Source organism: Phyllobates terribilis, unplaced genomic scaffold (genome assembly GCF_046119375.1).
Source record: "Phyllobates terribilis strain yellow unplaced genomic scaffold, ASM4611937v1 Scaffold_1__5_contigs__length_1240528914, whole genome shotgun sequence".
In the NCBI taxonomy this organism is placed as follows: Eukaryota; Metazoa; Chordata; class Amphibia; order Anura; family Dendrobatidae; genus Phyllobates; species Phyllobates terribilis.
Window position 1 is genome coordinate 667261678 of NW_027362761.1, and position 27505 is coordinate 667289182.

Genomic DNA, 27505 nt, shown 5'->3' on the forward strand with positions numbered 1-27505 from the left:
AAACTGCGATGCCATAAGGATGAAGGGTCGGGAACCAGGTGTGCAGAGAAACCACCGATTAATGAATGAGAGACCGGCAGCGCTGATAAGACGGGAGTAACACTGCTGCCGACTAGCTGGAAACACAGCCACACACAGCCGGCTGGAATCAGACCCATACAAACAGCGTGCTACCACTCGAGCCCAGATGGGCAAGTGGAACAGCCAGCAGGAGCAACTACACACTGGTAACTACCACCCCCCAAAAAAGGTGGGGGTAAAGAAAGGCTCATGAAAGGGTTATACTTACCCGTCCTGAAAATCTGGATCCCTTAAACTTCTGCTCCATGCACGAGCACGTTATGTGGTGCGGAAGGTAAGAGCTAGTTGGCTTACTGACCTACGTCCCAGTACTGGACTATCAATCGAATCAAGACACATTGGTCCGGCCACACCTACGCGAGTGGATACAGACTGAACAATTACAGCCTGTAGTCTCAGTCGCTATGTGGATGAAACAGAGTGCACAATTACACTCTGTTACCCACATACATCCATCTGAAAAACATAAAGCAAAAGTGGTTAGCACCTAACCTAAGATAGGTCTGAGACAGACCTTGCTTCCAACTAAAGCTACAAAAAATGCAGTAGGCCTAACTCCAGCAGGCAAGGTTTTGTCTGCTTGGGAGGAGCCAATTTTATTTAAATGCAATAATAGTGTCAGCCTCCAGGTGGCAGCAGACTATCCCAATGTTTTGTGTCCCCCAATGAGACAAACAAGAAACATTTCTTTTTTACTTCTTACTGTATCTGACTTGAAGCTGTGATCATCTGATCACTTTTACTATAACAAAAATCACGCCAGCTAAACACTTGTCACAGCAACCTATTGCTGCCCTGCAATCACGTCACGGGCGCGCTGAATGACCCACCCCTATGCTGGTACATGTTAAATGCGGCTGTCAAAAAAATTACAGCAGCATTGAAGATGTTAACATTCGCAAATGACGCACCATGCCCCCCCACGGCTGTTAGAGGCAGATGATGGCTGAATTGTTTAGGAATCCTCTGTCTGAAAAGATGCGAGCTCAGAGCCTGCATCAAAGTCAGGAAACCGACAAATTACGCAACTGTATGTCATATATGTCGGGACGAAGTTAAGATGCACTTAAACACTTTCAGCCCAAGTGTGAACAACCCCTTTTAATGTAAACAAATCAAAAAAACAGACCGCAACTTGAGTTTCAAATAAGACTTATTGCAAGGACACTTGCTTGGAATATATTTGGCCAATGATGTTATTATGCTTCTGTCTATATATGCTAAATGATGTTAAGACCTTGAGATAGTTGACCAAAGTTTCAGATTTAGATGTTCTATCATAAAAGCACACCATCAATCTAAATTGGTGGAGGTATTGAATACTAGGTACCGCCATGATCAGTAATAAGCTCTTGCACAGCCAGAAAAAAAAAACACTGTGTTGAGACAGAAAACCACAGCTCTGTGCATTGTATAGTGGCCAGTCTTCGATAGGTCAGCTCCCATAGCCTTCAATGGGACCTGAGCTGCATCAACTGAAAACAGGCATTATATAGTGCACAGAACCGTGGTGCTTGCTAATAGATGATCAGAACGGGTGCAACTATTAGATCCCACACTAATCTAATATTGATGACCTATTTTAATGATAGGCCATCAATAACTCAATCCTTGACAACCCCTTTAAGAAAGTATTCATTCTATCCTTAATGCAAGTGCCAGGCTCATATTTTTGTCCTGCAGCTACACAATTGCCTTCTGCTGTGCCAGTCACTGCACTAGTTAGCCATTCACTACAGAAAACATAACCCTATCACAATCAACCACATCTCCTCCCTCATTTCTGTCTACGTCTATTAACCTAACCATCTATTCTTCTGATAATCTAAGACTGACATCCTCCATAATGTGAAACTTCCTCTCCCATCTTTAAGACTTCTCTCGTGCTGCGCCAGTTTTCTGGAATGCACTGATCCTGACAATTGTTTAATCCCCAGTGTCCAGTTTTAAGCGTGTTCTAAAAACACATCTTTTAGACTGGCCTATCATCTATCTTCACTTATCTTACTTTTCTCGGTTTTCCCTTCCTGCATTTTACCAGAATCTATTCCTATCTGTTCCCAGATAAACTATGCACTCCGTAGCACTTTGCATCTAGATATAGACAGTCAGATACTAGTCGTTGACTGGTTCAGCTTTACATGAATACCGGTAATCATTACAAAGATGGGTGGACCATATGATCCAAGCACTTTTTACCCTTTGAGACACCCCTATTTTTCTTCATAAGCTTACAAGTAAGGCCCTCACGCCTCCTGTTTGAATAATAGAATCAGGTGTTATTCTGTAAAGTCTGATATTGTTTGTACATACGCGTTATGAATTGTAAAGAGCTGCAGAATACATAGGCATTTAATCATTAAATGTATCATCAGCACCATTATTTTAGACAAAAAAAGAAAAAGGAAAATTTTCACTGAGGATTACTGCCTGGTGCTCTGTAATGGAAACAGACATGCATTTAAATGGAACCTGCCTGAACCACAGGTAGCATGAATCAGAGTCTGGCTGTGCGATTGCTGCTAGGTATGTTTTACACTCAAATGATGTGCAAATCACGTACTGGCAGTCACAGGACAACTGCTTTACCTGCAGAGCCAAATCCTAACAGTGTGTATATTGTATAAACATATATCAGTTTACTGAAAAAAAAAATGAACAAAAGAGGCAAATATACCATGCAATATAAAATATACCATGTAATATCCAGGTAGCAGTTTCTGCAGGAACTCTGCTTCTTTATGCATAACCGTCTTGATGATAAATTCATCATCACTAGTGACGTAAAAGAGAGATCCACTTGCACCAGGATTGGAAAGTTCAATGAGAGGCTCATTACAGAGAGAATACTGTGAAATAAAACAAATAAATTACACACTGAACAATAACTGTTAACGTCTAAAACGTGAATTAACCAGGAGCTCTCCTTGCGTACCCATCCAAAAAAGCAAATTAATACAGAAATCTCCCCAGCTGAAAAGGAAACCATAACAGGCATATAAAGACAACATTTCCAAAAGACATAGTCACCCATCAGGATGGCCATCCCGCATGATACCGTCACCAAGTGAGAACATTATTTTTTACAGGTCATGGTTGTCTAAACATCTTTTTCATTTCTTGCCCCTGCTGTGTGTTGTGTAGGAACATGGTCTGTTCATGCCACAGCTCCTGGGCAGGGGAGGAAGCAAAAGAAAGAGTACAGACAGAATCTGTTGCGATCCCATGCCGTCCTGTGTGGGAGGTAAAACATTCCTCTAGTGTTTAGAAACATGTTTTACCTTACAGAAACCAGCACCTGAGATCCCAAGTTATAATACTCTTGCTTCCTGCCCTGCCCAGGAGCTGTGGTATGATCAGACCATGTTCCTGCTCGGTGAGACACCGTCATTGCACAGTACACAGCAGGGCTAAAATTAGAAGATTATCTCAGCACAGGAACATTTTTTAACACATCCAATTATGGAAATTATTTTTATTACAAGATCTATCAATTAAAATGTACTTTTTATTTGTGGGAAAACCCCTTTAACAAAGCTCTTATCCTGACCCCAAATGTACTGGCAATAGTGGATGGCCAACAACTAACAGATCCAGCTCCTATGGAGACGAAGGGCATCTCCAAGTTTGGAGTAGAAGGATCCGGTTTCATGTCGCAACTGAAACGTAGTCCTCTCTTTAGGTAATGATACCATAGTGAAAATGGTACAGCAAGAGGTTAAGCTAATGCTCAATGGCCACAAAAAAAGTTGTCTGCTATTTCTTTTGTGATTTTTACAAGTTCCATTCATATAGAGAAATATTAAAGCTGCTAATGAATTAAGGTGATGCCATGAATTTTTGTTTGTGTTTATTTCGGAGCAAACTCGGCCCTAAGTAAAATGTTTTTTTTCATTATAAAAAGCTGTAATAATTTAAAATAGGAAAATGTGAAAAACTGGAAAAACAAAAAGCGCAAATAGGGTCTTATCTGATAACCAAGTGGTGTAAAATGTTATAGGTACTCTCGCCTGATAGGGTTGGGACAGTCACAACTCCTATAGAGGAATATAAAAGCTGTTGCAGGACCACCAAGGAGATATGTTGCAGTAAATGGGGAATATGGTGGTTTAAAATCCGCGCTGCCCAATGGTTCAAATATGTGATCACACACGAAGGTGAAGCATGAATGTGGTTTATTTTGTCAATGTGTTTCAAAGTTTTCAAACCTCTTCATCGGGACCAAACCATAATGATTGTGGTTTGGTCCTGATGAAAAGGTTTGAAAACCATGAAACACATTGACAAAATAAACCACATTCATGCTTCACCTTCGTGTGTGATCACATATTTGAACCATTGGGCAGCGCGGATTTTAAACCACCATATTCCCCATTTACTGCAATAGGAAAATGTGCACATAGTTAAAGTAGGTTTATTTCCACATGGAGAAACTAATGTGACTGTGGATCCTACAGCATTATAAAAAAAGGACAGATTAATTAGGAGTCAAACTCACTCACCAAATAATCATCTGGTCGAATCCCAAAAAGTTCTCTAAAATATCGGAATGCCACAGGGGCATAAGTCTTAAAGCGGAAGTCTGGGTAATGATGTGCCGGGGTAAGATTACTGCCTTCACTGCAAAACAACCAGAAAGAGGCAAGTTAACCACTCAAGGTAAGGGTGATTTTTCATTACTAGGTTAGAGATCATCTCAATTAGGTACACCTTGTCGCGGCGGGATGGCTTTTACACTCTTTTTTTTTTTTTAAATCAAAATAGTGTTAAATATGTATTTTCATTTACTACTATTTATTTACTGCAAGGTATTTGCTCATTGTTTTTATTAGTTTTAACGATTACAACAATACCAAACTTGCATTTCTTTTTTTATTTAAGTGATTTAAACAATTTCAGAAAGTTGCATGGTGACCTGATGTTTTTATTGATAGTATTTTGGGGTAAATACAATGCTTTGATCGCTTCTTATTGCATATTTTGCAGAGTGGTCAAAAAACTGCTTTTATGTCATTTTGATTTTTTTTCTCTTAAAAGTATTTACAGATAGGGTTAATTTTATATTTTGACAGATCAGACTTATGAACACAGCAATTTTTTAAAAATGTATTTGTTGCCAACTGTGGAATATTCAAATTTTATATATTTTTTGTAAATATTTTTTTCTTTAGTTTTTACTTTGTTAATCCCCCTTAAAGAATTTAAAACTGCGTTGATCACTTCTACTACATACAGCAAAAAACGTAGTATTGATGTACATAGTAAAAATGATAGTCTCCCATGAAGCCCAGCCACAGGCTGGAAGATCTTAAAGAGATTAGATGAGATTCAGCCGGACCCTGGCTGTCATAGCAACCCATCGGCTTACCACTCTTACATTATGGGAGCTCATGGGTGCCTAGACAAACACCCTGATGACCAGATCCTGGCACTTAAAAATGCTCTGTCAGTAAGTGATAGCAGCATTTAAGAAGTTAACAGCAGCAAACTGTGGGCATGCCAATCACTGCTGTTAGAATGCCAGGTATATAATATAGCCGGCATCTGCCCTTTGAAGAGTGAGCTCAGCATCAGAGCCCACTCCAATCATCTTGACACGCTCCATGACTGATGTATCCATCATGGGGCATTGAGGGGGTTAAAGGAAATTTGTCACCAGGTTTTTGCTAACCCATATGTGAGCAACATGATATAAGGGTAGAGACCCTGATTCCAGCAATGTATCACTTACTTGGCTGATTGCTGTAGTTTTAATAGAAACACTATTTTATCTACTGCAGATCTATAAGTTCTCTGAATGCTGGGGTTTGTATAACCCCACCCAAACCACTGATTGGTAGCTTTTAGTGTACACTGTACATGGGCAGAAAGCTGTAAATCAGTGGCAGGGTTATGCAAAGCTCATGAATATGGAGAACTACATGGCAGCAGGTTTACTAGTCTTCTAGTTTTAATCTCCTGCTGATTAAAACAGTAATTTTAGCAAAACTACAGCAAGCAGCCCAGTAAGTGACACATGTCTCTACAGTACATTGTATGTTGCTCTTGGATTAGGAGGTAAATACCTCGGTATATATTCCTCTGAAGGGTTTTGTGAAAGCTATCACACACGAATATTATTCTCACCTAGGAAAGAAGATGCTCTCCACAACGTAGAAATCTTGCATCAGAACATCCCTCTCAGGCTTGGAACTTAGATTGCCTACAGTGTATCCAATGCCTAACTGTATGGCACCTTTCAAAGTTGTTGATGTGGTCTGTGGAAAACACGTTAGTAAAATCTTACTCAGGTATACCTTCAGTCCTTTTGGCTTACAGATACTAATGTTAAATACTGAGCGTGTGACCATGGCCTTATAGTCAGAGAAGAAATGTCTAACCTTTTTATAGGTGGTTTCTCCTGATGCATCAACTCCACGGTGCCCAATTTTTTTCCGTTCAACACCAGACTACATACAAAGCAGAGGTGAAACGCAGTCAGCTATGCATCCATTAGCATTCATTGAAAAACATTTGTTCAGTTTGTTTCTTTTAACATCCTAATTGCAGCCTACTTTTTATTGTATCATAATTTTAAATGAAAGACTGTGTGTCATTCACATACATCAATTTACTATTCAAATTGAATTCATCAGGCCCAGTCCATTTTTTGACGCTGGAATTTTACTCGGTAGGCCTTAAGACTCAGTCTTTTACTTTCTTGTATATCAAAGTGACTCACGCCTTTAACAAAAGGCACTTATTAGATGGTATAAAAAAAAAACAGCAAATTTGGTGCACTGCTAAAAGAAAGTATACTCTTTATGTAATCTAATCATAGACCTACAGAGTCTAGCCACAGCCACATCACTTTCGTAAAAAAGATGCGGTGGATGCAGCATGTTTGATTGTTCCTATCATTTACATACACTGCAAGAGTTTGCAGAGGTGTACACAACAGCACCCACAGGCTTAACTGGTTTTCAATGGGAACCCCTTTATCATCTATCTGACCGTTGGGACTCGCACCGTTAGGGAGATTTATATCCCCATTAGACTAGAGCGACTGGCCAGATGTATGCTCTACAGGGTTGCCGGAAAAAGATAAATACAGCAGTTGGCAGTCCAATAGGGCACCTGACCTGCTACTCCATTCTAACGGGGATAAAGGTTCCCCGTTCTTCTGAGTATGGTCTAGGATTCCTGATAAACCCACATGAAACTAAGAGTCCCATCAAATGAGTTTGCCTTATCATATGCCACATAGCAATTCTACAGTGAAGGATTGCAATGAAGTACCTGATGCAAGTGGCAATATTAAAGGGAATCTGTCACCAGGTTTTTGCTACCTGATCCGAGAGCAGTGTAATGTAGGCAAAGAGAAGCTGAATCCAACAATGTATCACTTAGATTACTGGGTGCAGCCGTTCTGACACAATCAGAGCTTTTATATTTAGGATGAAGCAGAGCTGAGGAAGCTAACCCCGCCCACACCAGTGATGTGCTTAGTTGCTGGACTAGTCCTGCAATGTTTATCTTAGTGATAAATCCTTCAGATAGTAAACAACAGCATGCATGTTGACAAGTGACAAATCTCCTGCTGTCTTCAGATTATAGAGCAAAAACCTGCTGACGGATTTGCTTTAGTACACAAGTACAAACAAGGATCAGATGACTGCATGTATAGATGTGCAATACTAAATAAACCATGCTCAGTGACAACCCCTAGTAATCTTCACTATTGGACTAAGTATATAAAGCTATTGCAGAATTTTCATTATCACAATGTACAACATGATTCTTACCTCAGAAGTTGCTCTCTTTCCAATTACATCTATTAATAAAAGAAATAGGTATATTTAATATTGTGGAAAGATGATAATTACTTAGCGGTAATTTGATTTTCCTGAACCAACTTACGGAGAGCAAGGATCTGCCCCCGGGAACAGGAAACATACAGAATAAAATGACAAAGCCTCTCTATACACCTCAATGTGTTTACAGAGCATAAGAGGTAGCCGCACAGTTAAAGGGGTTGACTAACAAAGTAGCACACTGAAATGCTAAGTATGCAAACATGAAATATATGAAATGTAAATAGCATTACTGCTGTAGAAAATAGAAATAAATGAGAAACCTTAGTCCATAAATTGGCCAATTCATGTGTACCTGGCATCCACGGTAAGGCGTCTCTCATCATACCAGGAACGTGCCAGTGTGAACTCCTCTCTAAGAGACATATGTCTGATTGTGTGTGGGATAATAAGATCCTACTGTAATTAAAATCACCTGTGGCCTAGAGGCGGAGTGCTCAGTCAAAGCTCAAACATAGAAACAGAGCTTAGAGTGGAGTTCACACAGGCAGGTTCCTGGTATATCGAGAAACGCCTTAACTACCAGGTACAGTTGCTACGTTACACAGGCGTTGCAGTGTGCTACTTTATTTGTTAGTTCTATATGGAGGTAGCTGCTCCTAGTAAGCACATGTACACACCTATTTCTTGTTTTGGAAGTGTCGGTCATTTTTTTCTGTTTCTGTTAAAGGGGTTGTCAGGGCATTCAGTACAATCTGTGTGTGTACATAGTCTACAGAATGCTGACCGCTTGTAATTTACACCCTGTCAGCATTCTGCTCCGTTGCCTAGATACAAACATGCCATGTGACCAGCCTCACTCCTGCTTCTGGAGGAGCTGGTGAAAACCCAACTAGTGTTTACTAGCTGGCAGAGTCTAGTCTGTGATGTCACAACGGACACCACCCAGAGTCTCTGCCAGACCCTCCACTGCCTCTAGCCACAGATACTTCCCCCAGTCTCTGCCAGACCCTCCCCTGCATTACATAGTGGGAGCCAGGCAGCAGGGGAATGTGTGCTGGACCGGGAATGACGCAGCCGATACCACAGACACATTGCTGAATTGAACGGTGGAGAATAATGCTGAAAGTTTTCTCCACTGTTCAATCTCAGGAAAGTCTAAAGTTCACATGACAGCCTCATTTGACGAGGTGCCAAACATCCAGTGGAAAAGGAGAGTATAATGTGCTGTGTGTGTCTGTGTATCTATCCATCTATCCCATATCTATCCTGTATCTATTCATCCATCCATCCATTTATCCATATATTTATCTATACATCCATTAATCTATCCATCTATATATCTATTTATCTACCTACCTATCTATCCATTTATCTATCTATATATCCATCCATCTATTATCTATCTCATACAGTTGTGCTCAAAAGTTTACATACCCTGGCAGAATTTTTCCTTTCTTGGCCTTGTCTCAGAAAATATGAATAACAAAAAAACTTTTTCTCCACTCATGGTTATTAGTTGGGTGAAGCCATTTATTGTCAAACTACTGTGTTTTCTCTTTTCAAATCTGAATGACAACCAAAAACATCCAAATGACCCTGATCAAAAGTTCACATACCCCAGTTCTTAATACCGTGTATTGTCCCCTCTAACATCAATGACAGCTTGAAGTCTTTTGTGGTAGTTGTGGATGAGGTTCTTTAATTTCTCAGATGGTAAAGATGCCCATTCTTCTTAGCAAAAAGTCTCGGCAGAAGAGCTCACCCCTCCCTCCCCCAGCTAATTGTGCCTAAAGGCCCCGTCACACTTAGCGACGCTGCAACGATCCCGTCAACGATACGACCTGTCAGGGATCGTTGCTGCGTCGCTATGTGGTCGCTGGTGAGCTGTCAAACAGGCAGGCTCACAAACGATCAGGGAGCAGCGACATCGTGCAAAGAATCTTTCCACGATGTCCTGCTCCTGGTTACGAGCCTGCTGAAGCAGGAGCAGGCTGGTAACCATGATAAACATTGGGTTACTAGGGGCACAAGCGCACCTAGTAACCCGTTGTTTATCATGGTTACCACTCTGCTACGGTGAGCAGGAGGTTACAGCTCACTTTAGCAGGCTCGTAACCATGATAAACAACGGGTTACTAGGTGCGCGTGTGCCCCTAGTAACCCGATGTTTATCATGGTTACCAGCCTGATCGCTGCTCCCGCTGGTCACACACAGCGATGTGTGCTGACCAGCAGGAGGGCAACGACCAAAAAATGGTCCAGGACACTTTGCAGTGATCAGCGACCTCACAGCAGGGGCCTGATCGTTGCAAAGTGTCACAAATAGCGACATCGCTGGTGAGGTCACTGTTGCGTCACCAAAACCGTGACACCGCAGCGATCTCGCTATGTGAGACGGGGGCTTTAGTGGAGATATTTTCTCAGGTGGAACCTATCCCCTGGGTTTGCATGTGAGACTACCTGTGGTGACGGAGAGAACAATGGCCCAAGGTCTCGGAGATATGGTCAGTGAATGGAATAGATACCCGAGGTTGAACTGATGAGCAAACAAATCACTAACAAAACACAGCAAGCAAATTTCTAACAAAACACAAAATTAAGATTGACGAAAATGGGTGCTCAGTGCTGGAAAAGTATTTAGAAAGTGGCCAGGTCCTCACACCCACCACCAGAAAACCATATTGAGGAAATTAACATGGTGATTTCATGGTTAAGGAAAATCAAATTACCGGTAAGTAATTAAGTTTTCTTTACACCACAACAGCACCATATAGAGATTAAAGTAGAAAATAATCCCTAGGTAGGGACCACCGATGAAAAGATTTTCCTCCTAAAGAGAGGACACAGTTTCCAAATCCAGCCTGCAGTGCTTAAATAAAGTAGAAGGTGAATACTGCTGCCTTACATATCTGATGCACTAATGCACTGGCAGTTTCTGCCCAGAAAGTGGCCATGGCTGTTGCAGAATAAGCCTATATATAATATAAACCTAATAAACCTATATATACAGTTATATGAAAAAGTTTGGGCACCCCTATTAATCTTAAGCTTAATGTTTTATAAAAATTGGTGTTTTTGCAACAGCTATTTCAGTTTGATATATGTAATAACTGTTGGACACAGTAATGTTTCTGCCTTGAAATGAGGTTTATTGTACTAACAGAAAATGTGCAATCTGCATTCAAACAAAATTTGACAGGTGCATAAGTATGGGCACCTCACCAGAAAAGTGACATTAATATTTAGTAGATCCTCCTTTTGCAAAAATAACAGCCTCTAGTCGCTTCCTGTAGCTTTTAATGATTTCCTGGATCCTGGATGAAGGTATTTTTGACCATTCCTCTTTACAAAACAATTCCAGTTCAGTTAAGTTTGATGGTCGCCGAGCATGGACAGCCCTCTTCAAATGATCCCACAGATGTTCAATGATATTCAGGTCTGGGGACTGGGATGGCCATTCCAGAACATTGTAATTGTTCCTCTGCATGAGTAGATTTGGAGCGGTGTTTTGGATCATTGTCTTGCTGAAAGATCCATGCCCTGCGTAACTTCAACTTTATCACTGATTCTTGAACATTATTGTCAAGAATCTGCTGATACTGAGTGGAATCCATGCATCCCTCAACTTTAACAAGATTCCCGGTGCCGGCATTGGCCACACAGCCCCAAAGCATGATGGAACCTCCAAAAAATTTTACTGTGGGTAGCAAGTGTTTTTCTTGGAATGCTGTGTTTTTTTGCCGCCATGCATAACGCCTTTTTGTATGACCAAACAACTCAATCTTGGTTTCATCAGTCCACAGGACCTTCTTCCAAAAAGAAATTGGCTTCTCCAAATGTGCTTTTGCATACCTCAGCCGACTCTGTTTGTGGCGTGCTTGCAGAAGCGGCTTCTTTCGCATCACTCTCCCATACAGCTTCTCCTTGTGCAAAGTGCGTTGTATAGTTGACCGATGCACAGTGACACCATCTGCAGCAAGTTGATGCTGCAGCTCTCTGGAGGTGGTCTGAGGATTGTCCTTGACTGATCTCTCCATTCTTCTTCTCTGCCTTTCTGATGTTTTTCTTGGCCTGCCACTTCTGGCCTTAACAAGAACTGTCCCTGTGTTCTTCCAATTCCTTACTATGTTACTCACAGTGTAAACTGACAGGTTAAATCTCTGAGACAGCTTTTTGTATCCTTCCCCTGAACAACTATGTTGAATAATCTTTGTTTTCAGATCATTTGACAGTTGTTTTGAGGAGCCCATGATGCCACTCTTCAGAGGAGATTCAAACAGGAGAACAACTTGCAAGTGGCCACTTTAAGTAGCTTTTCTCATGATTGCATACACCTGGCTATGAAGTTCAAAGCTCAATGAGGTTACAAAACCAAAAAAAGTGCTTTAGTAAGTCAGTAAAAAGTAGGTAGGAGTATTTAAAACAAGAAAATGATAAGGGTGCCCATACTTATGCACCTGACAAATTTTGTTTGAATGCAGATTGCACATTTTTTGTTAGTACAATAAACCTCATTTCAAGGCAGAAACATTACTGTGTCCAACAGTTATTACATATATCAAACTGAAATAGCTGTTGCAAAAACACCAATTTTTATAAAACATTAAGCTTAAGATTAATAGAGGTGCCCAAACTTTTTCATATAACTGTAAGCCTAATATCCTAAAGGGAATTTTGACCGGACAAAGGATAGGCCAGAGCTATGGCCATTCTAGCTCGTCTAGCTATGGATGGAGGCTATAGAATATCTCCTACTCTTATGGGGGTGTGGAAATAAACCTGGATGAAGATTTCCACTTTGGACCCATCACTTCCAGGTATTTAAAAAACATCTCTTAACATCTAAGAAATTAAGGATTACCTCACCTTGAGATATCTTATTCTGATGAAAAGAAGGAAGAACCATTTCTTTGGATCTATGAAAACCAGAAACCACTCTGGGAAGATTAGGTCCGGTTTTATGATAACCCTATCCTCAAAAAAAGATGTGACAGTATTAAAAACTACCTGTAGTTCGCAAACCCTTCAAGCTACAGTTAAAGCCATTAGAAGGGCAGTTTTAAAAGTTCAAACTCTGTGCAGTGGGTGTCAAGCACCAGATTCAGACTACAAGGCACTATCTTGGCTGAACCCACCAATCTATATCTAAGGCACATGTGTCAAACTCGGGGCGCAGAACAAATTGGGCCCGCAGACTAGTCACATTTGGCCCGCGGAGAATACCTGCAGGCTGATAATATTTGGCAGGCAAGGAAGGCAGCCCTCCCACCTTCGTCCTGCAGTCTCAAAGAGCTGCGTCAGAAACAAATAAATGCCCTGTTCACAGTGAATGTAATGCTACTTGCCAGCACTTCAGAGTGCCCACTGCACTGTTCAATCAGAGAAAAGTAGTCCCAGTAGGTGACAAGACAAGAGATGCTTCTGTGCAAGGATAGAGAAGACCTTTCCTCTGTACCTAGTAAATCCCTATGTGACCTTAGCTTTCCTCTTCTTGGAGGGAGGGGTGGGAGATTTGTACTGGCTCCTGTGCCACTGCCATTCAGATAACAAAGCAGGGATTTCTCAACCCATTGAGGTATGTGCACACGATCTGTACTGTCAGAGCTTTTAACACAGCATACTTTATGCTGCACCCAAAGCGCTGCACGCAGGTGAATCCGCATGTGTTTATTGAACCATGCGAATTCACCGCAATCAATACATTGCACTGATCTAATTTCTCTTGTGGAGACTAGCATCTCTGCAAGAGAAATGGACACGCTGCGGTCTGGAAAGATGCGACGCGTGTCCATGTCCATGGGTGATCCGCAGTTGCATGGAGACGCATAGTGGGCATAGGATTTTTTGAAATCCCATCCACTTTGCTTGTAATGTAGAACACTGTAGTTTGCACACAGCGCAGGGGTCGGCGTTCATAGACAATGAGCAATTCTGCTACACACAGGCGATCTGATCATCACCTGTGTGTAACACAGGCGTTTAGACTATTAAAACATGCCAAAATAAAAAAAAATAAAAAATTATAAATATACCCCAAATGGTATCAATAAAAACATCAGCTTGGTGCGTAAAAAATAAGCCCTCACCTAACCCCAGATCCTGAAAAATGGAGACGCTACAGGTCTTGTAAAAAAAAGCAACATGTTTCCTTTTAAAACAAACTTTGGATTTTTTTTCACCACTTAAAATAAAAGAGAACCTATACATGTTTGCTATCTACAAACCCGTAATGACTTGGAGAATCATAATGGCAGGTCAGTTTTACATTTAGTGAACATGGTAAAAAAAAAAATTTAAAAAAAAGAACTATGGAACTGCACTTTTTTGCAAATTCACCGCACTTACCATTTTTTTACCGTTTTCCAGTAGAAGATATGGTAAAACCAATGGTGGTGTTCAAAAGTACAACTCAACCCGCAAAAAATAAGCCCTCACACGGCCATACTGACCAAAAAATAAAAAAGATAAGGCTTGGGAAGAAGGGGAGCAAAAAAGAAAAAAAAAGAAAGAAAAAAGAAAACGCAAAAACGGAAAATGGCCCGGTCATGAAGGGGTTAAGCATTCTGGGAGGAGTGGAAGGCAAACCTGGTCCAAGACCCTGACCAACTGCATCTACCACCCATCAGCTGACCAGTAGAGAGATCCCATTAACCTGGAAAGAACCTCAGCCTTCCCCCTACCAGGGGCCTGACTTCATGACTGCTTTGGCTTACCTCCTCTTATCAGTGTTGGGTTGTTAAAGCAAGAATCCTTTGTTGAGAGTCCTGCTTTAATTATGGCTTCCTTAGCAGATATCGCTTGGATTCCTTCTGCTAAGGAATCCAAGGACGTTTTATTTTTAGGACTATAACAAAGCTTCATTTTAGAAAGAAAACCTGCAGACTGGTTGTCAAAGCACCCTACAGCCTTAATTTTAAAGAATGTCAGAGTGGGTAGAACAACCTAATGCTGTCTACTAGATGTACAGGTGGAAGCTATAATAGGTTTAAAAAAGGAAAAAGTTGTGGCTCTTCAAGCTTCACTGAGGAAGGAATCTATTTTAGCAAGTTATCTCGTAATGACTCCATCAAACAGAATAGCAGTTTTGTTTTTTATATCCTAGCAATTGCTACATCAACTCTAGGGGATCCTTTTTAGCACATTAGGGGCTGCAACTTTTATGTACAGGGAATACTGCATTGAAGATCTAACAACATTAAGTAACTTACAGGTATATCCTAACAAGACGGGACGTGTCGAGGTAGGGAGAGCAGAGGAAGAGAAGCGTGGGGGCACCCGTAGGAGGAGTCGGCACATGGCAGTGGAGTAGAGCTGCTCTCCGCTTTTTACACCATCATTTCCAAGCTGTGGGCTGTCACGCACAGTGTAGGAAAAACAAAGCGCAACACGAAGAGATGAGGGGAAGGAAGCCCAGACACTAAGGACAGAGGGGGTGGAGACCTACTAGGCTGATCTGATATCACCCTTTCCTTCCCTACCATCCCTATATTGGTTGCTTACCAATCGCCGAGCAGGAACCTAAAAATCTGTCTCTCCCTAGAGCTAGGGTCTGGCTAGGAAACGGGGTGGGGATGAGAGCTAGTAAGTCCCCACTAACACTAAAGACAGCAAGGGGAGAGACACGGGGGAAGTTACTTAGCTTGAGTTGATTTCAGAGAGATTGCACACACGTCCTCTAAGCACCAGAGAGGAAGAACTGCACTTGCTCCAAGCCTTCACAAGGGGTCATGTGAATATTAGCCGATCCTCCCTATTGCAAAGTGAAGGTATTTATACACCCAGGCCAAGGTGATAATTAGCAAGAGGAAGGTAGCTGCTGGGTGAGACAGATCTAAGGTGGTGTCTGTAATGTCAAAGATCTCCTGCAACCAACTGCACGGCGACTGTGTCACATCTGACACACCGGTGACACAGCCTCAGTAAGGACTTCGAGGCACAGAAAGGAGCGCTGTGTGAGGCCTGCACACAGGCAGCAGGGTAAGGAGTAATGTTCTTAGCTGTGAACTGGCTCAGAAGCTTGGGACTTACAGCTTTAGGTTACATAAAGTCTGTGTCCATCAATGTGCCACTGCCGCTTTTTATGGAACTTCATGAATCTGCATGTCATTCTTGCGCAGGGTTCTAAGGTTCTCTGTTATGTTCCAATTTTAGTTTATGTGCTGCCGAAGCAAGCATCTGTCCTCCAACTCTTCCTCAGAACTAGAATCAGATGAGATATGACTGTTTGAAAAGGTAGAAGCGACATTGTATGCCACATCCTTCAATAGCGACTGCAACCTGAATGTAGCGCCTCACACTGCCCAACCATTCTGACTTATATACAGGCATGATAAAGCCTTTTTCCCATGAGACTTAGGCAATTTTTCTCTACACCAAGCTCATTCCTTGCTGTTTTTTTTAAGACAAAGTCTTCATCGTTTCAATAATAATGGTACTCACCCCATCCTATGCAGGGGAAATAACATGCTAGGAGGATTAGGGTAATCTCTTGTGTCACCACTCAGCATTGCTGGTCTGTCCTTTCTGCCAGCTTTGTCCAGTTCGTGAAGTTTCTTTAACAGTGGAATGTGAGCACTAGTCCCATTGGAAATAGGTGTAGCATCGGCGTCTCCGCCTCCTGCCGGGCAGAGATGCCGTTCCCCTCACCGCCGCGGTCCTGGTCCGGGGTCTTCCTGCCCCCTGCTGCTGTGGCGCACCCCGTGCGCCGCCCTAAAGAGTCCCCGGCCAATGGCCGGTGGACTTCTCCTATATAAGGCACCTCCTCTAAAATGGAGGTACCTGTGCAAGGTTGTTGTTCCATGTGCTAACACTTGCTTCAGCCCTCAGGTCCCGCTGCCTGTCAGTCCAGCCCGACAGTCTGTCTAACAGTTGTGCCCGCCAGCCTGCCTACCTGGAGCCCTTGCCAGTTACCTGCCGTACCCGCCAGCCTGTCTACCTGGAGCACCTACCAGTTACCTGTCGTGCCCGCCAGCTTGCCTACCAGGAGCACCTGTCTGACCATCTGCCGCACCTGCCTACTGATCTACCCGGACGACCCGTCTGCATTCCTGCCGTGCTCATCCGCTGTACCGGTCAGTTCCTGTCATCTGACCCGTGGGAGTTACCTGCTCTCACACAAGGTCGGTCCCCGAGTGGCACCAGGTCCACCTGCCCGGTCCCTCCCTGGTTCACGGAATCGACTAAGCCGCCGTGTGACCTGGGTCAGGCCAAGTATGCACTTAGTCACGCCCTTCTGGTCCCTCCTTGCATCGAAGTACAGAGGTTCCACCACCCGGACCCGTAACAATAGGCCCGCACCAAGTCCAACAATCCAGCGCGACATGGTCCATATGGTCCTGCCCTCTGAACCAGGAAGCGGCTGATCTGATGACCAGTGACTACGCACACACGCACGGCGTGCTGTGTCAGATCCGGTCCCGGCTTTCAACTCGGAAGCGGCCGAGAGCAGAGCGGTGTCCCTCTTCCCATTTAAGGCAATCATCTGGAAAGCAGGGCTAGGACGGAGATGCCCGTTTAGCTGATTCCTGCTGGGTGAATCCTGCTCTAACCCTCGAGAAATTTCCCCACGTTAAAAAACAAAAAAGAGGAACTTCATCCTGTAATTTCAGGGGCTGTAGGACTCCTTCAGGAACAGGAAGCCACACTGACACGTACAAAGAGATTGTAACTTTTTATTCTAGGTAAGTCTCCTGTTTCTGTGGGTGAATACTCTGTATGGTGCGGTGTGTGTGTGTAAGGAAAATAAGTACGTTATGTCTTATCACTGTACATTTGCATGAATAAAAAGTAATTTTTTGGTCCTGTCAAAATAAACCAAGCAAAACGACAAAACGTGGGGGTTGGGGGGGGGAGAAAAAGTGTACTCAAGTCCAGCATTAACTAACGGCAGCTATCGTTCTTTGCTGGCGCTGTAGGCGCATCAAATCTTGAGTTGATATATTAAATAAGCAAAAACAGGCAATTGCCAGAGATCTAAGGACAGCGACTAAAATAAATAGCTTTACTAAGGAAACCTAATGGTAAGTTGTAGTTTCCCTGTCATCTTTGTAGATACATATTGACAGTGCTTGCAATTACAGATATCACCGCTGTATCTCTAGGTCAACTCTTACTGACTCAGATATACAGATGTAATAGACTTGGGAGCAAATGCTGGTTGTATTATGTCTATACGGAGCAACTGTATGGCACAAATCTCAGCAGGAATATATTAAAAAGCTCTACTGGGCAGATCTATTTAGTAAAAGTTTAATAGAAACGTACACAAAAAAAAAAAAAAAAAAAGAAGAAGAAGAGATGGTTATTATGGTATAAACAAAATCAGAATAGGACACATAATACATATGCCAAAACTCTCAGAGTGCCTATGGCAGTTCATGGCTGAAGTACCTGTGCTCCTCTGGAGCTTGTCAATAATGGATTTTGGGCAACCTCGGCATGTTAATTAGCCCATGGAAGTATTAATTTTCTAGCAGTTCATACTGACAATCAAGATTAACCATGGCATAATCTTTGTGCATATAAAGAGCACACAATGTTGTCCATTTTTCTGGGGCAATAGATTTAAAATGGAATTAAAAATTTGTCAAAAAATGTTATATGTATCTATGCCTTTAAGTGACTGTCAATCTATGAGGGTCTGGGTCCCGACAACCCCGATAGCTCAAAAGACCCTTAAGAAGAGCGCAACTCAGGTGACAGGTGCTCCCAGCTCCTCCATGAGCGCACACACAGAGCAAAGTATGAGTGCAAGAGAAAGCATACTGATTCCATACTTCGCATTGTATTCGCATATAGGTAGAAGCAGTGTGCTCCTTTCTTAGCTGGACACTTCTCCAAAGACTCGAGTGATTAGATAAACCCAGACCGCTACAGATCTGCAGACAATTAAAGGCACAGAAACAGCTTTTTTTTTTCTTTAACAAATGTTTAATTACTCTTTGTTACAGATAACAGACTGGGGGTTCACGCAGATCCCACCACTGCCACCAATTGTCAAGGGAATTAAACTCCACTGCCTCCAATCATCACGCTGTTGCTTACACTACTAAGTTGGTTAATAGGGAATTCACAGTGAGCATATGGTATATATACACCTCTTATTCCAACGCATGGAATATATGTATTGTAAGGCAGCAACTTTCACGTTAGTGCAGTAATGAGGCAGTGACCCAAGATAGTTCAACTTAAATGTCTATTTCGCCAACTCACGAAAATATACTCAAAATGTTATCATGCGGTTCACAGACATATCGCCTGTATCAGTCTTTTCTGACAAGTGCACGGCGCTCAGAACATAAATTGTGCTTAAGTAAAGATTCCACTCCGCAGCTCATGCATTTTATAAATCATTGGCACTCAAAATTAAATCTTTTCAAAATATATTTCTTTATTTGATAAAGCAATCCCAAAATAAAGTGAAACGTTTTGGCCATATATATTTTGAAAAGATTTAATTTTGAGTGCCGAGCATTTATAAAATGCATGTATCAGTCTGTTGGTGTGGACTCGTGGGCGTGGTAATAGTTTTGCTCTTTCTGACTGGTTTGTGTTCAGTCTCACACGGAGAATAAACAGGAGACCTCCTGCTCTGCTGCTTGCCAACCAACACTGGACAGACACAACCCTTACCTGAAAGTTTAAATGGGAATCGTGGCCATGGGCCATTTCCAAGACCTGGACTGGAGGGAGAGCTCCGTCCCACTACCTTCCTACAGATATCTCCAAAAAATAAAAGCCCATGTCAGGTTTTCCTAAATCTGACTTGGTCAAATAACTTGACCCAGTACACACTCCGTTTTATTTTTCATTGTTACCACAGTGGCTGTAATTACAATGCTCTCCAGCGGGTTCAGTACATTTCTATGCACATCCTGGGGGCATATAACGACTCTCGTATAGAATTCCCCTTACTGCTTCACAGTATAAACCCCCAGTTTGGTCACTGCCAGCTCCGCAGTAACAAAAGGACTATTAGCTGCCACCACCTATCGTTTATATAAGCCGATAGGACAGTTGTAGTAGGTAGTGTATGGCTTCAAGGGTGCGGTTTACAGAGCAAGAGGAAAAGAACAATTACATTTTATATTTAATCAAGAAAGATAGGCAGTGTTTATAAAAATACACAAGATGATACAAAGTGGGAACAAAATAATACAATATATAAAATTATATAAAATAAAAAGGAACAAAAGAAACTCACCAACCCTGATGTCACAAATATGGCTCTGAGTTTAGCGGAGGGAGGCACTCCGATTGGAGAAGTGACAAAACGTACAGCAAACTGTCTTCTACGTATTGACAAAGGATCCAAAACCAGACACTGTTTTTTATTAGTTACACGCATACACCTCCCCTGGATGACATCATGTGGGGGCTGTTTGTGGGATGTACTCCGCCCGTCATAATTTTCAGATCCCCATCTTACAGAATATCTTTGCCCCTGGAAATTTCATACGTGAGATATCGTCATCATATTTTTTATTGTGATTTTACCTTTACATAGAGACCAAATATGCCAGGTCTCTATAGGACAGGTATTAAATTGGAGAGGTTCTAGTGACCCTACAGTGATGTGAATGAAAGAGTCATGTCCGTTCCTTCGCTAAGACGCTGGAAACTCACCTACTTAGGAAGAAAGTTGGTTCTCTGGTGCCATCTTTGGGCTCAATGTCTGACAATTTAACATGCTTTACCACATGACTTAAAGAGAAGCCACCTTGAATATACCTGTCCTCTGCCTTTGACACAGTTGACCACTGTCTCCTCCTACAGATCCTCTCTTCGTTTGACATCAAAGACATTGCCCTATCCTAGATCTCCTCATACCTTTCAAATCGCACATTCAGCGTCTCCCACTCCCACACTACCTCCTCATCCCGCCCTCTGTGTTGGAGACCCTCAAGGCTCTGTCCTAGGATCCCTACTCTTCTCCATCTATACCCTTGGCCTCGGACAACTCAGATTCACACGGCATCCAGTATCACCTAGACGCTGACGACACTCCTATCTATGGAGACAACCATAAGGTAAAAAAGCCCCCTAAAAAATAACTTTTAATAATTTAATCTAAAAAGGACTGAAAATCCATAAACAAACAACAATGATACTCCTAATGATAGGACATCAAAATTATCATAATACACTGACAGGGAGGGAATACAGATTACTCCTGTCCCTATTTTATCCCTAATTCCTCTCCCTTCCTAAAAGTGGAGGTTGGCACCCTAATTTGTACTTCGTGGCACCCCCGCTCCACGTCGGTGTCCCTAATGTCCCTACAAAAAACCTTATCTTAATATTAACAAAACCACAATGGTGAGAAAGGGTAGGAAAAGTGAACGTATAAGTAAAGAAGCCAATAATCCTTATTAGATGATTATAGAGGGCCAAATCTATATAGTAAGGTATATATCAGTGCTCGAGGATTTAGGAGCAAAATCTTTGTCTGGTCATTGCCAGATCAATCAGTTTATAGCCAGATCAATCAATCAGTTTATAGACACATACTCCACATTGGCTATCTAGCCATGTACCCAAAAGGCTCTGACACCAAATCCCACCCAAATGAATATGTGCAGCACAGTAATAAATCAACACAAATACATATTCTTTGTTACTTCACTGTGCACAAAATGGGACTCTGGCACTGATACCACATAAATAGGCATCACATCTATAACAATGTCAAGTCAACACAAATCAGAATATACCCAACATGTTCAACCTTTTCAGACAATTGGAAATGACCATCAATCATAAATATTCATAAGTAAGTAGAGAATGAAACTTATTAGTAGTCCCTAGTCCCTTCAAACTTTTCAGACGACTAGAAATGGCAGTCAATCATAAATATTCATAAGCAAGTCGAAAATTACACTTATCATTGGTAGTCCCTAGTTCCAACGCGTTTCCCCCTAGTTTCTACCAGGGTTCATCAGGGGACCTGGGGAGGTCGTCAATCCCTCTCCCCAGATTGCCAGTCAATGCTGCGTATATGGTAATTTGCCTATACACCCTCCTTATATATAAAGCCTAGCCCCCACAGATGTTTAATTACCATACCAAATGTCTAGCTGCCATCATACACATGTCCGGCGTCCACCACCGCATACAGATCTGTGGAACGCACGCACCCGGAAGTGACGATACACTGATTACGACAACCGGAAGTGACGTCACCGGAATGCATATAGATCCGTGGAACGCACATGCACCCGGAAGTGACGATGCACTGACGCCACCCGGAAATGAAGTCACCAAAATGCATCAGCAATCACCGGAGCATATAGTTAAAGGGCAGAATCGACACCCATACATACGGACACCTGATGGTGGTTGTTATTGCAGCTAACAGAAGCCAATACCAGCCCAGCAGGCACATCTCACATCAGACTGTACCGCATACAAAAGCGCCATAAGCAGACAGAGATACAACCTCAATGCCAGAGATACTAAGATATTCAAAGTTATTCAACGCCAATGAGTATAGATGCTGTATATCAGGGGGATAAAGCAAAATATCACTATTAATATGTAAAAGAAAAAAAAGGTATAGATATCTGTAGTGCCGGCGTCCCTGCCCTCTGCTAGGCAGGGACGCTGCTCCACTCACCGCTCTGCTCCGTGCCCGGCGTCCTCCCCCCGCTCTGCTGTCAGCGCGCGCTCCTTCCCGGCGTCCTCCTCCTGCTCTGCTCTCAGCGCGCGCTCCTTCCCGGCCCCTGTGCTTAGGGCGCGCGCGCGCTCCCCTCCTCTTAAAGGGGCCGTGCGCGCCGTCCTAAGGAGTCCCCGGCCAATGGCCGGAGGACTTCATCATATATAAGGCACCTCCTCCAAAATGGAGGTGCCCGAGCAATGTTGTTTGCACCTGTGTCTCACCTGTGCTTCAGCCCTCAGGTCCCGTTGCCAGTTACCTGCCAGTCACCTGCCAGTTACCTGCCTGATTCCTGCCTGAATACTTGTTACCTGTCTGCCAGTCTGAGGTCCGACGGTCTGCCTTACTACTCCTGTCAGTCTGTCTAAAGGACCAGCCTGCCCGCTCACCTGGGAGCGCATATCAGCTACCTGCCTGCTTGCCTGAGGTCCGACGGTCTGCCTTACTACTCCGGTCAGTCTGTCTATGGACCAGCTTGCCCGCTCACCTGGGAGCGCTTCTCCGTTACCTGCCTGCTTGCCAGCCCGGAGGCTCCGTTGTCACGTGCTGTGACCACCAGCTATTTCAGAGACTCTTGCCCGCTCACCTGGGAGCGCTTCTCCGTTACCTGCCTGCTTGCCAGCCCGGAGGCTCCGTTGTCACGTGCTGTGACCACCTGCTATTTCAGAGACTCTTGCCCGCTCACCTGGGAGCGCTTCTCCGTTACCTGCCTGCTTGCCAGCCCGGAGGCTCCGCCGTCACGTGCCGTGACCACCTGCTATTCCAGAGACTCTCGCTTGCTCACCTGGGAGCACACATCTGCCGTCTGCCTGCTAGCCAACCCGGAGGCTCTGCCATCACAGGTCGTACCTACCCCTTACCCAGAGACTGCCCTGATCACTTGCCGTAACTCCCTGTCCGTTCAACCAGAGACTGCCACCCGCTCCCTTACAAGGGCCGCCCCCTTGTATAGTAGCTCAGAGGTTCCGCCTTCCGGACCCATTACAATATCTGACTTTATTGTAATTAAAGTGTTATCCACACATTTCAATGTCATTTGCCATTCACAGAGCTTCAAAGCTGTTAGAATAGGGATAAAAAAGTCCCCAAAATACAAATACAAAATTTACCACAATGGGTATATATACATGGTGGTGCGCAGGCCAGTACCATAAAGGCTGGTTCCATTTGGCCCTTAATATCACACTTTGCATTCAGATGAAACTCGAGAAACTCAACTGTTCATTATTAATGCCCCCAGGGGCCATGACTCAATCCAAAAAATCCACCGGGCTTCAAGTTGGAGTATTTTTTTGTTCCAATCTCCCTGTCTGATAGACTGCGCCACAACTTCAAGGACCCTAAATGAAATGCATCCCACATCACCTTCCGGGTGCATGCGTTCCATGTGCGTTCTACGAATCTGCATGCATACCGGTGACGTCACTTCCGGTTGGCGTCATCAGTGTATCGTCACTTCCGGGTGCGTGCATTCCATGTGCTTTCCACAGATCTGTATCCGGCGGTGGATGCCAGACATGTTTATGATGGCAGCTAGACATTTGGTATGGTAATTAAACATCTGTGGGGGTTAGGCTTTATATATAAGGAGGGTGTATAGGCAAAATTACCATATACGCAACATTGACTGGCAATCTGGGGAGAGGGATTGACGTCCTCCCCAGGTCCCCTGATGAACCCTGGTGGAAACGCGTTGGTACTAGGGACTACAAATGATAAGTGTCATTCTCTACTTACTTATGAATATTTATGATTGATGGTCATTTCCAATTGTCTCAAAGGCTTGAACATGTTGGGTACATTCTGATTTGTGTTGACTTGACATTGTTATAGATGTGATGCCTATTTATGTGGTATCAGTGCCAGAGTCCCATTTTGTGCACAGTGAAGTAACAAAGAATATGTATTTGTGTTGATTTATTACTGTGCTGCACATATTCATTTGGGTGGGATTTGGTGTCAGAGCCTTTTGGGTACATGGCTAGATAGCCAAATGTGGAGTATGTCTATAAACTGATTGATCTGGCTATGAAATAGGGACAGGACTAATCTGTATTCCCTCCCTGTCGGTGTATTACCTAATTTTGATGTCCTATCATTAGGAGTATCATTGTTGTTAGTTTATGGATTGTTTCAGTCCTTTTTAGATTAAATTATTAAAAGTTATTTTTTAGGGGGCTTTTTTCCTTATGGTTGTCTCGGTATATTGGGCTCCTCATTTAATATTTTGCTTAGGTGTTTAATAGACACTCCTATCTATGTCTCTAGCCCAGACATCACCTCTCTGCTGTCCAGAGTCCAAGAGTGTCTATCAGCCATATCCTCCTTCTCCTCTCGTTTCCTCAAACTCAATGTGGACAAATCTGAACTCCATCCTTCATTCACTCACGTATCTTCCCTACCTGATCTATCTATCACAATAAACTACATCACGCTTTCCGGACATTCGCTGCCTCCGAGTAACCCATGACTCTGCCCTGTCCTTCAAACCCCACATCCAAGCTCTTTCCACTTCCTGTCACCTCCAGCTCAAAAATATTTCCAGAATCCGTCCTTTCCTCAACCCTCAAGCTAATAAAATGCTTGTGCATGCCCTCATCATTTCCCGCCTCGACTACTGCAACATCCTCCTCTGTGGCCTACCTGCTAACACTCTCGCACCTCTCCAGTCCGCTATTAACTCTGCCGCACAACTAATTCATTTCTCTCCTGTGCTTCCCCCCTCTGCAAATCCCTTCACTGGCTCCCATTTCCCAGCGTATCCAATTCAAACTACTAACACTGACCTACAAAGCCATCCATAACCTTTCTCCTCCGTACATCTCTGAACTAATCTCCCGATATTTTCCCTCACGTAATCTCCGGTCCTCCCAAGACCCCCTTCTCTCCACCACAATTATTCGTTCCTCACCCAGTTGCCTCCAAGACTTCTCCCAAATATCCCCCATCATCTGGAATTCTATGCCCCAACACGTCCGTCCATCCACCACACTCGGATCCTTCAGACGGAACCAAAAAACCCATGACTCAGCTACCTCAACAGCACAGGATCTGCTGCCTTACCAACACCGGACCTGCTGCAACCCCCTCCCCACCACCACCACCACCACCTACTGTCTCCTTCCTCACTATCCTGTAGAGCAGAGGTCGCCAACCTTTTTTGCATCAGGGACCGGCTTTAAGCAAGACCAGTTTTCCATGGCCCGGTGGGGGTGGGGGCGGGGCTTTGGTCATATGGGGGTGGGGTTATGGAGGGGTGGAGCTGTATGGGGAGGATGCTGGCGGGACCTCGGTGTACAGCGCTGCTAAGTAGCAGCATTGTACATTGAGCGTCAGTGTATACAGCGCTGCTGCTTAGCAGCGCTACACACTGAACACTGGTACCGGGAGCCGCGTCACTGAAGCCAGTCTGCTGCCCCAGCACGCCCCACATAACATGTTCTGCCGGGGGCGTGTCAGTGAGGAGAGCCTGCCGCCCCACCCCGTCAGGAACACACCATGCTGTGCAGGAGGGCCGCGTCACTAAGACCCGCCCGACGCCCCACCCCGTCCTGCATAATGTTCTCTGCTGTCAGCGGCGCCGCGGACCGGCTGAAAAACCCCAACGGCCCGGTCCTGGTCCGCGGACCGGCGGTTGGGGACCTCTGCTGTAGAGTGTAAGCCCGCAAGGGCAGGGTCCTCTTCCTTCTGTACCAGTCTATCATTGTTTATTTGTTACTGTAAGTGATATCTGTATTTTGTATGTAACCCCTTCTCATGTACAGCACCATGGAATCAATGGTGCTATATAAATAATAATAATAATTAGTTGGAGACAGCTTTTTCCTCATAGATCAGTATTAATTTACACACAGGGAGCATTTCCTGGCCTACAAATCTCCTTACTACAACTAGTGAGGTCCACAAATAAAAAAAAAAACGTACACTCCCAGGACTTTGTCAAAAGGACTCTGATCTACACAACCAGTAACCTGCTCTGCACGGAGGAGAGGCAAAACCTCCAAAACAGCTGTTTATGGATTGGTCTCTCTTTTGAATAAGATTCTTGTTTGGCTGTATGTGCAGAGTCATATTCTAAGGCTTATAAAAGGGATGAATTGACTAATAGGTTAGCTACTTCCAAAGGCAGGCACTAAAGAGAAGTTTCTTGGAGCAGAGTAAATTTCCATTCATTTTAACCTAGGAACATTGATGGGCTTCTAAATCTCCACATGCTAGCTAGTGGTCTCCACATAAGGAAACAGTACCTCCTTTTAAGAAGACGTCAAGTAAAATTGTTGACAGCGTATATGCAGCACCGAGGTGGCTGGTCTTGGTGATGTGAATTCCAGGAAGTCTGTACCAGTAACAATAGGCGACTGAGTAGTTTGTCTGAGTAGATTCTGGGTCTGGGATTCAGGATTGACAAAAGCGCCTGGGTGAAAAGGTCACTCACGTATTCCAGCCAGGGCCTTAGGCAGCGTGCCCACTATGCGTTTCTCAAGCATTTTGCTGCGGAATTTCCGCAGCAAAAACGCTTAAAAAAACGCTTTGTAATATGTGCACCATGTTCCCCAATGATAATGCGCATGTGCCGTGCACATGCTGCAGAAATTTCCGCTGCAAATTATCATTGCGGAAAAATAAGCAGCATGTCCATTAATTTTGCGGACACGCAGCGTAATCGCTGCCATTGACTAGCATTAGACTGTGTGACATCCGCATCACTGCATCTGTAAAAAAAAGAATTTAAAATAAAAAATAAAGATTATACTTACCGTCCGATGTCCCCCGGTGTTTTCTCTGCTCCGTCTGGTGTGTTGTATGGGTCGCAGTGTTGTGAAGGACCTGCCATGACGTTATTGAGTCATGTGACCTGTCACATGACCCAATGACATCACCGCAGGTCCTTCACACCACCGCGAGCAGTGCAAGAGACAGGACGCAGCAGAGAAAACACCTGGAGGACATCGGAAGGTAAGTATAATCTTTATTT

The 27505-nt window shown here is 43.5% G+C and overlaps 1 protein-coding gene and 1 non-coding gene across 9 annotated transcripts in view; both read right to left on the reverse strand.

Moving 5' to 3' along the window:
- The window catches only part of PIP5K1C (phosphatidylinositol-4-phosphate 5-kinase type 1 gamma), a 633992-nt gene that overhangs the window by 560416 nt on the left and 46071 nt on the right, over positions 1 to 27505 (reverse strand). For all 8 annotated transcript variants that reach the window (XM_073685093.1, XM_073685062.1, XM_073685071.1 and 5 more), the window contains exons 2-6: positions 7866 to 7894; positions 6462 to 6530; positions 6208 to 6338; positions 4584 to 4701; positions 2778 to 2930 (exon numbers count right to left, since the gene is read on the reverse strand). In XM_073685093.1, the coding sequence (XP_073541194.1) occupies positions 2778 to 2930; positions 4584 to 4701; positions 6208 to 6338; positions 6462 to 6530; positions 7866 to 7894 (500 nt within the window). The remainder of the gene's footprint in view (positions 1 to 2777; positions 2931 to 4583; positions 4702 to 6207; positions 6339 to 6461; positions 6531 to 7865; positions 7895 to 27505) is intronic.
- Positions 15950 to 16052, reverse strand: LOC141174846 (U6 spliceosomal RNA). The gene has a single exon (XR_012252989.1). It is a non-coding gene; the product is annotated as a U6 spliceosomal RNA (small nuclear RNA).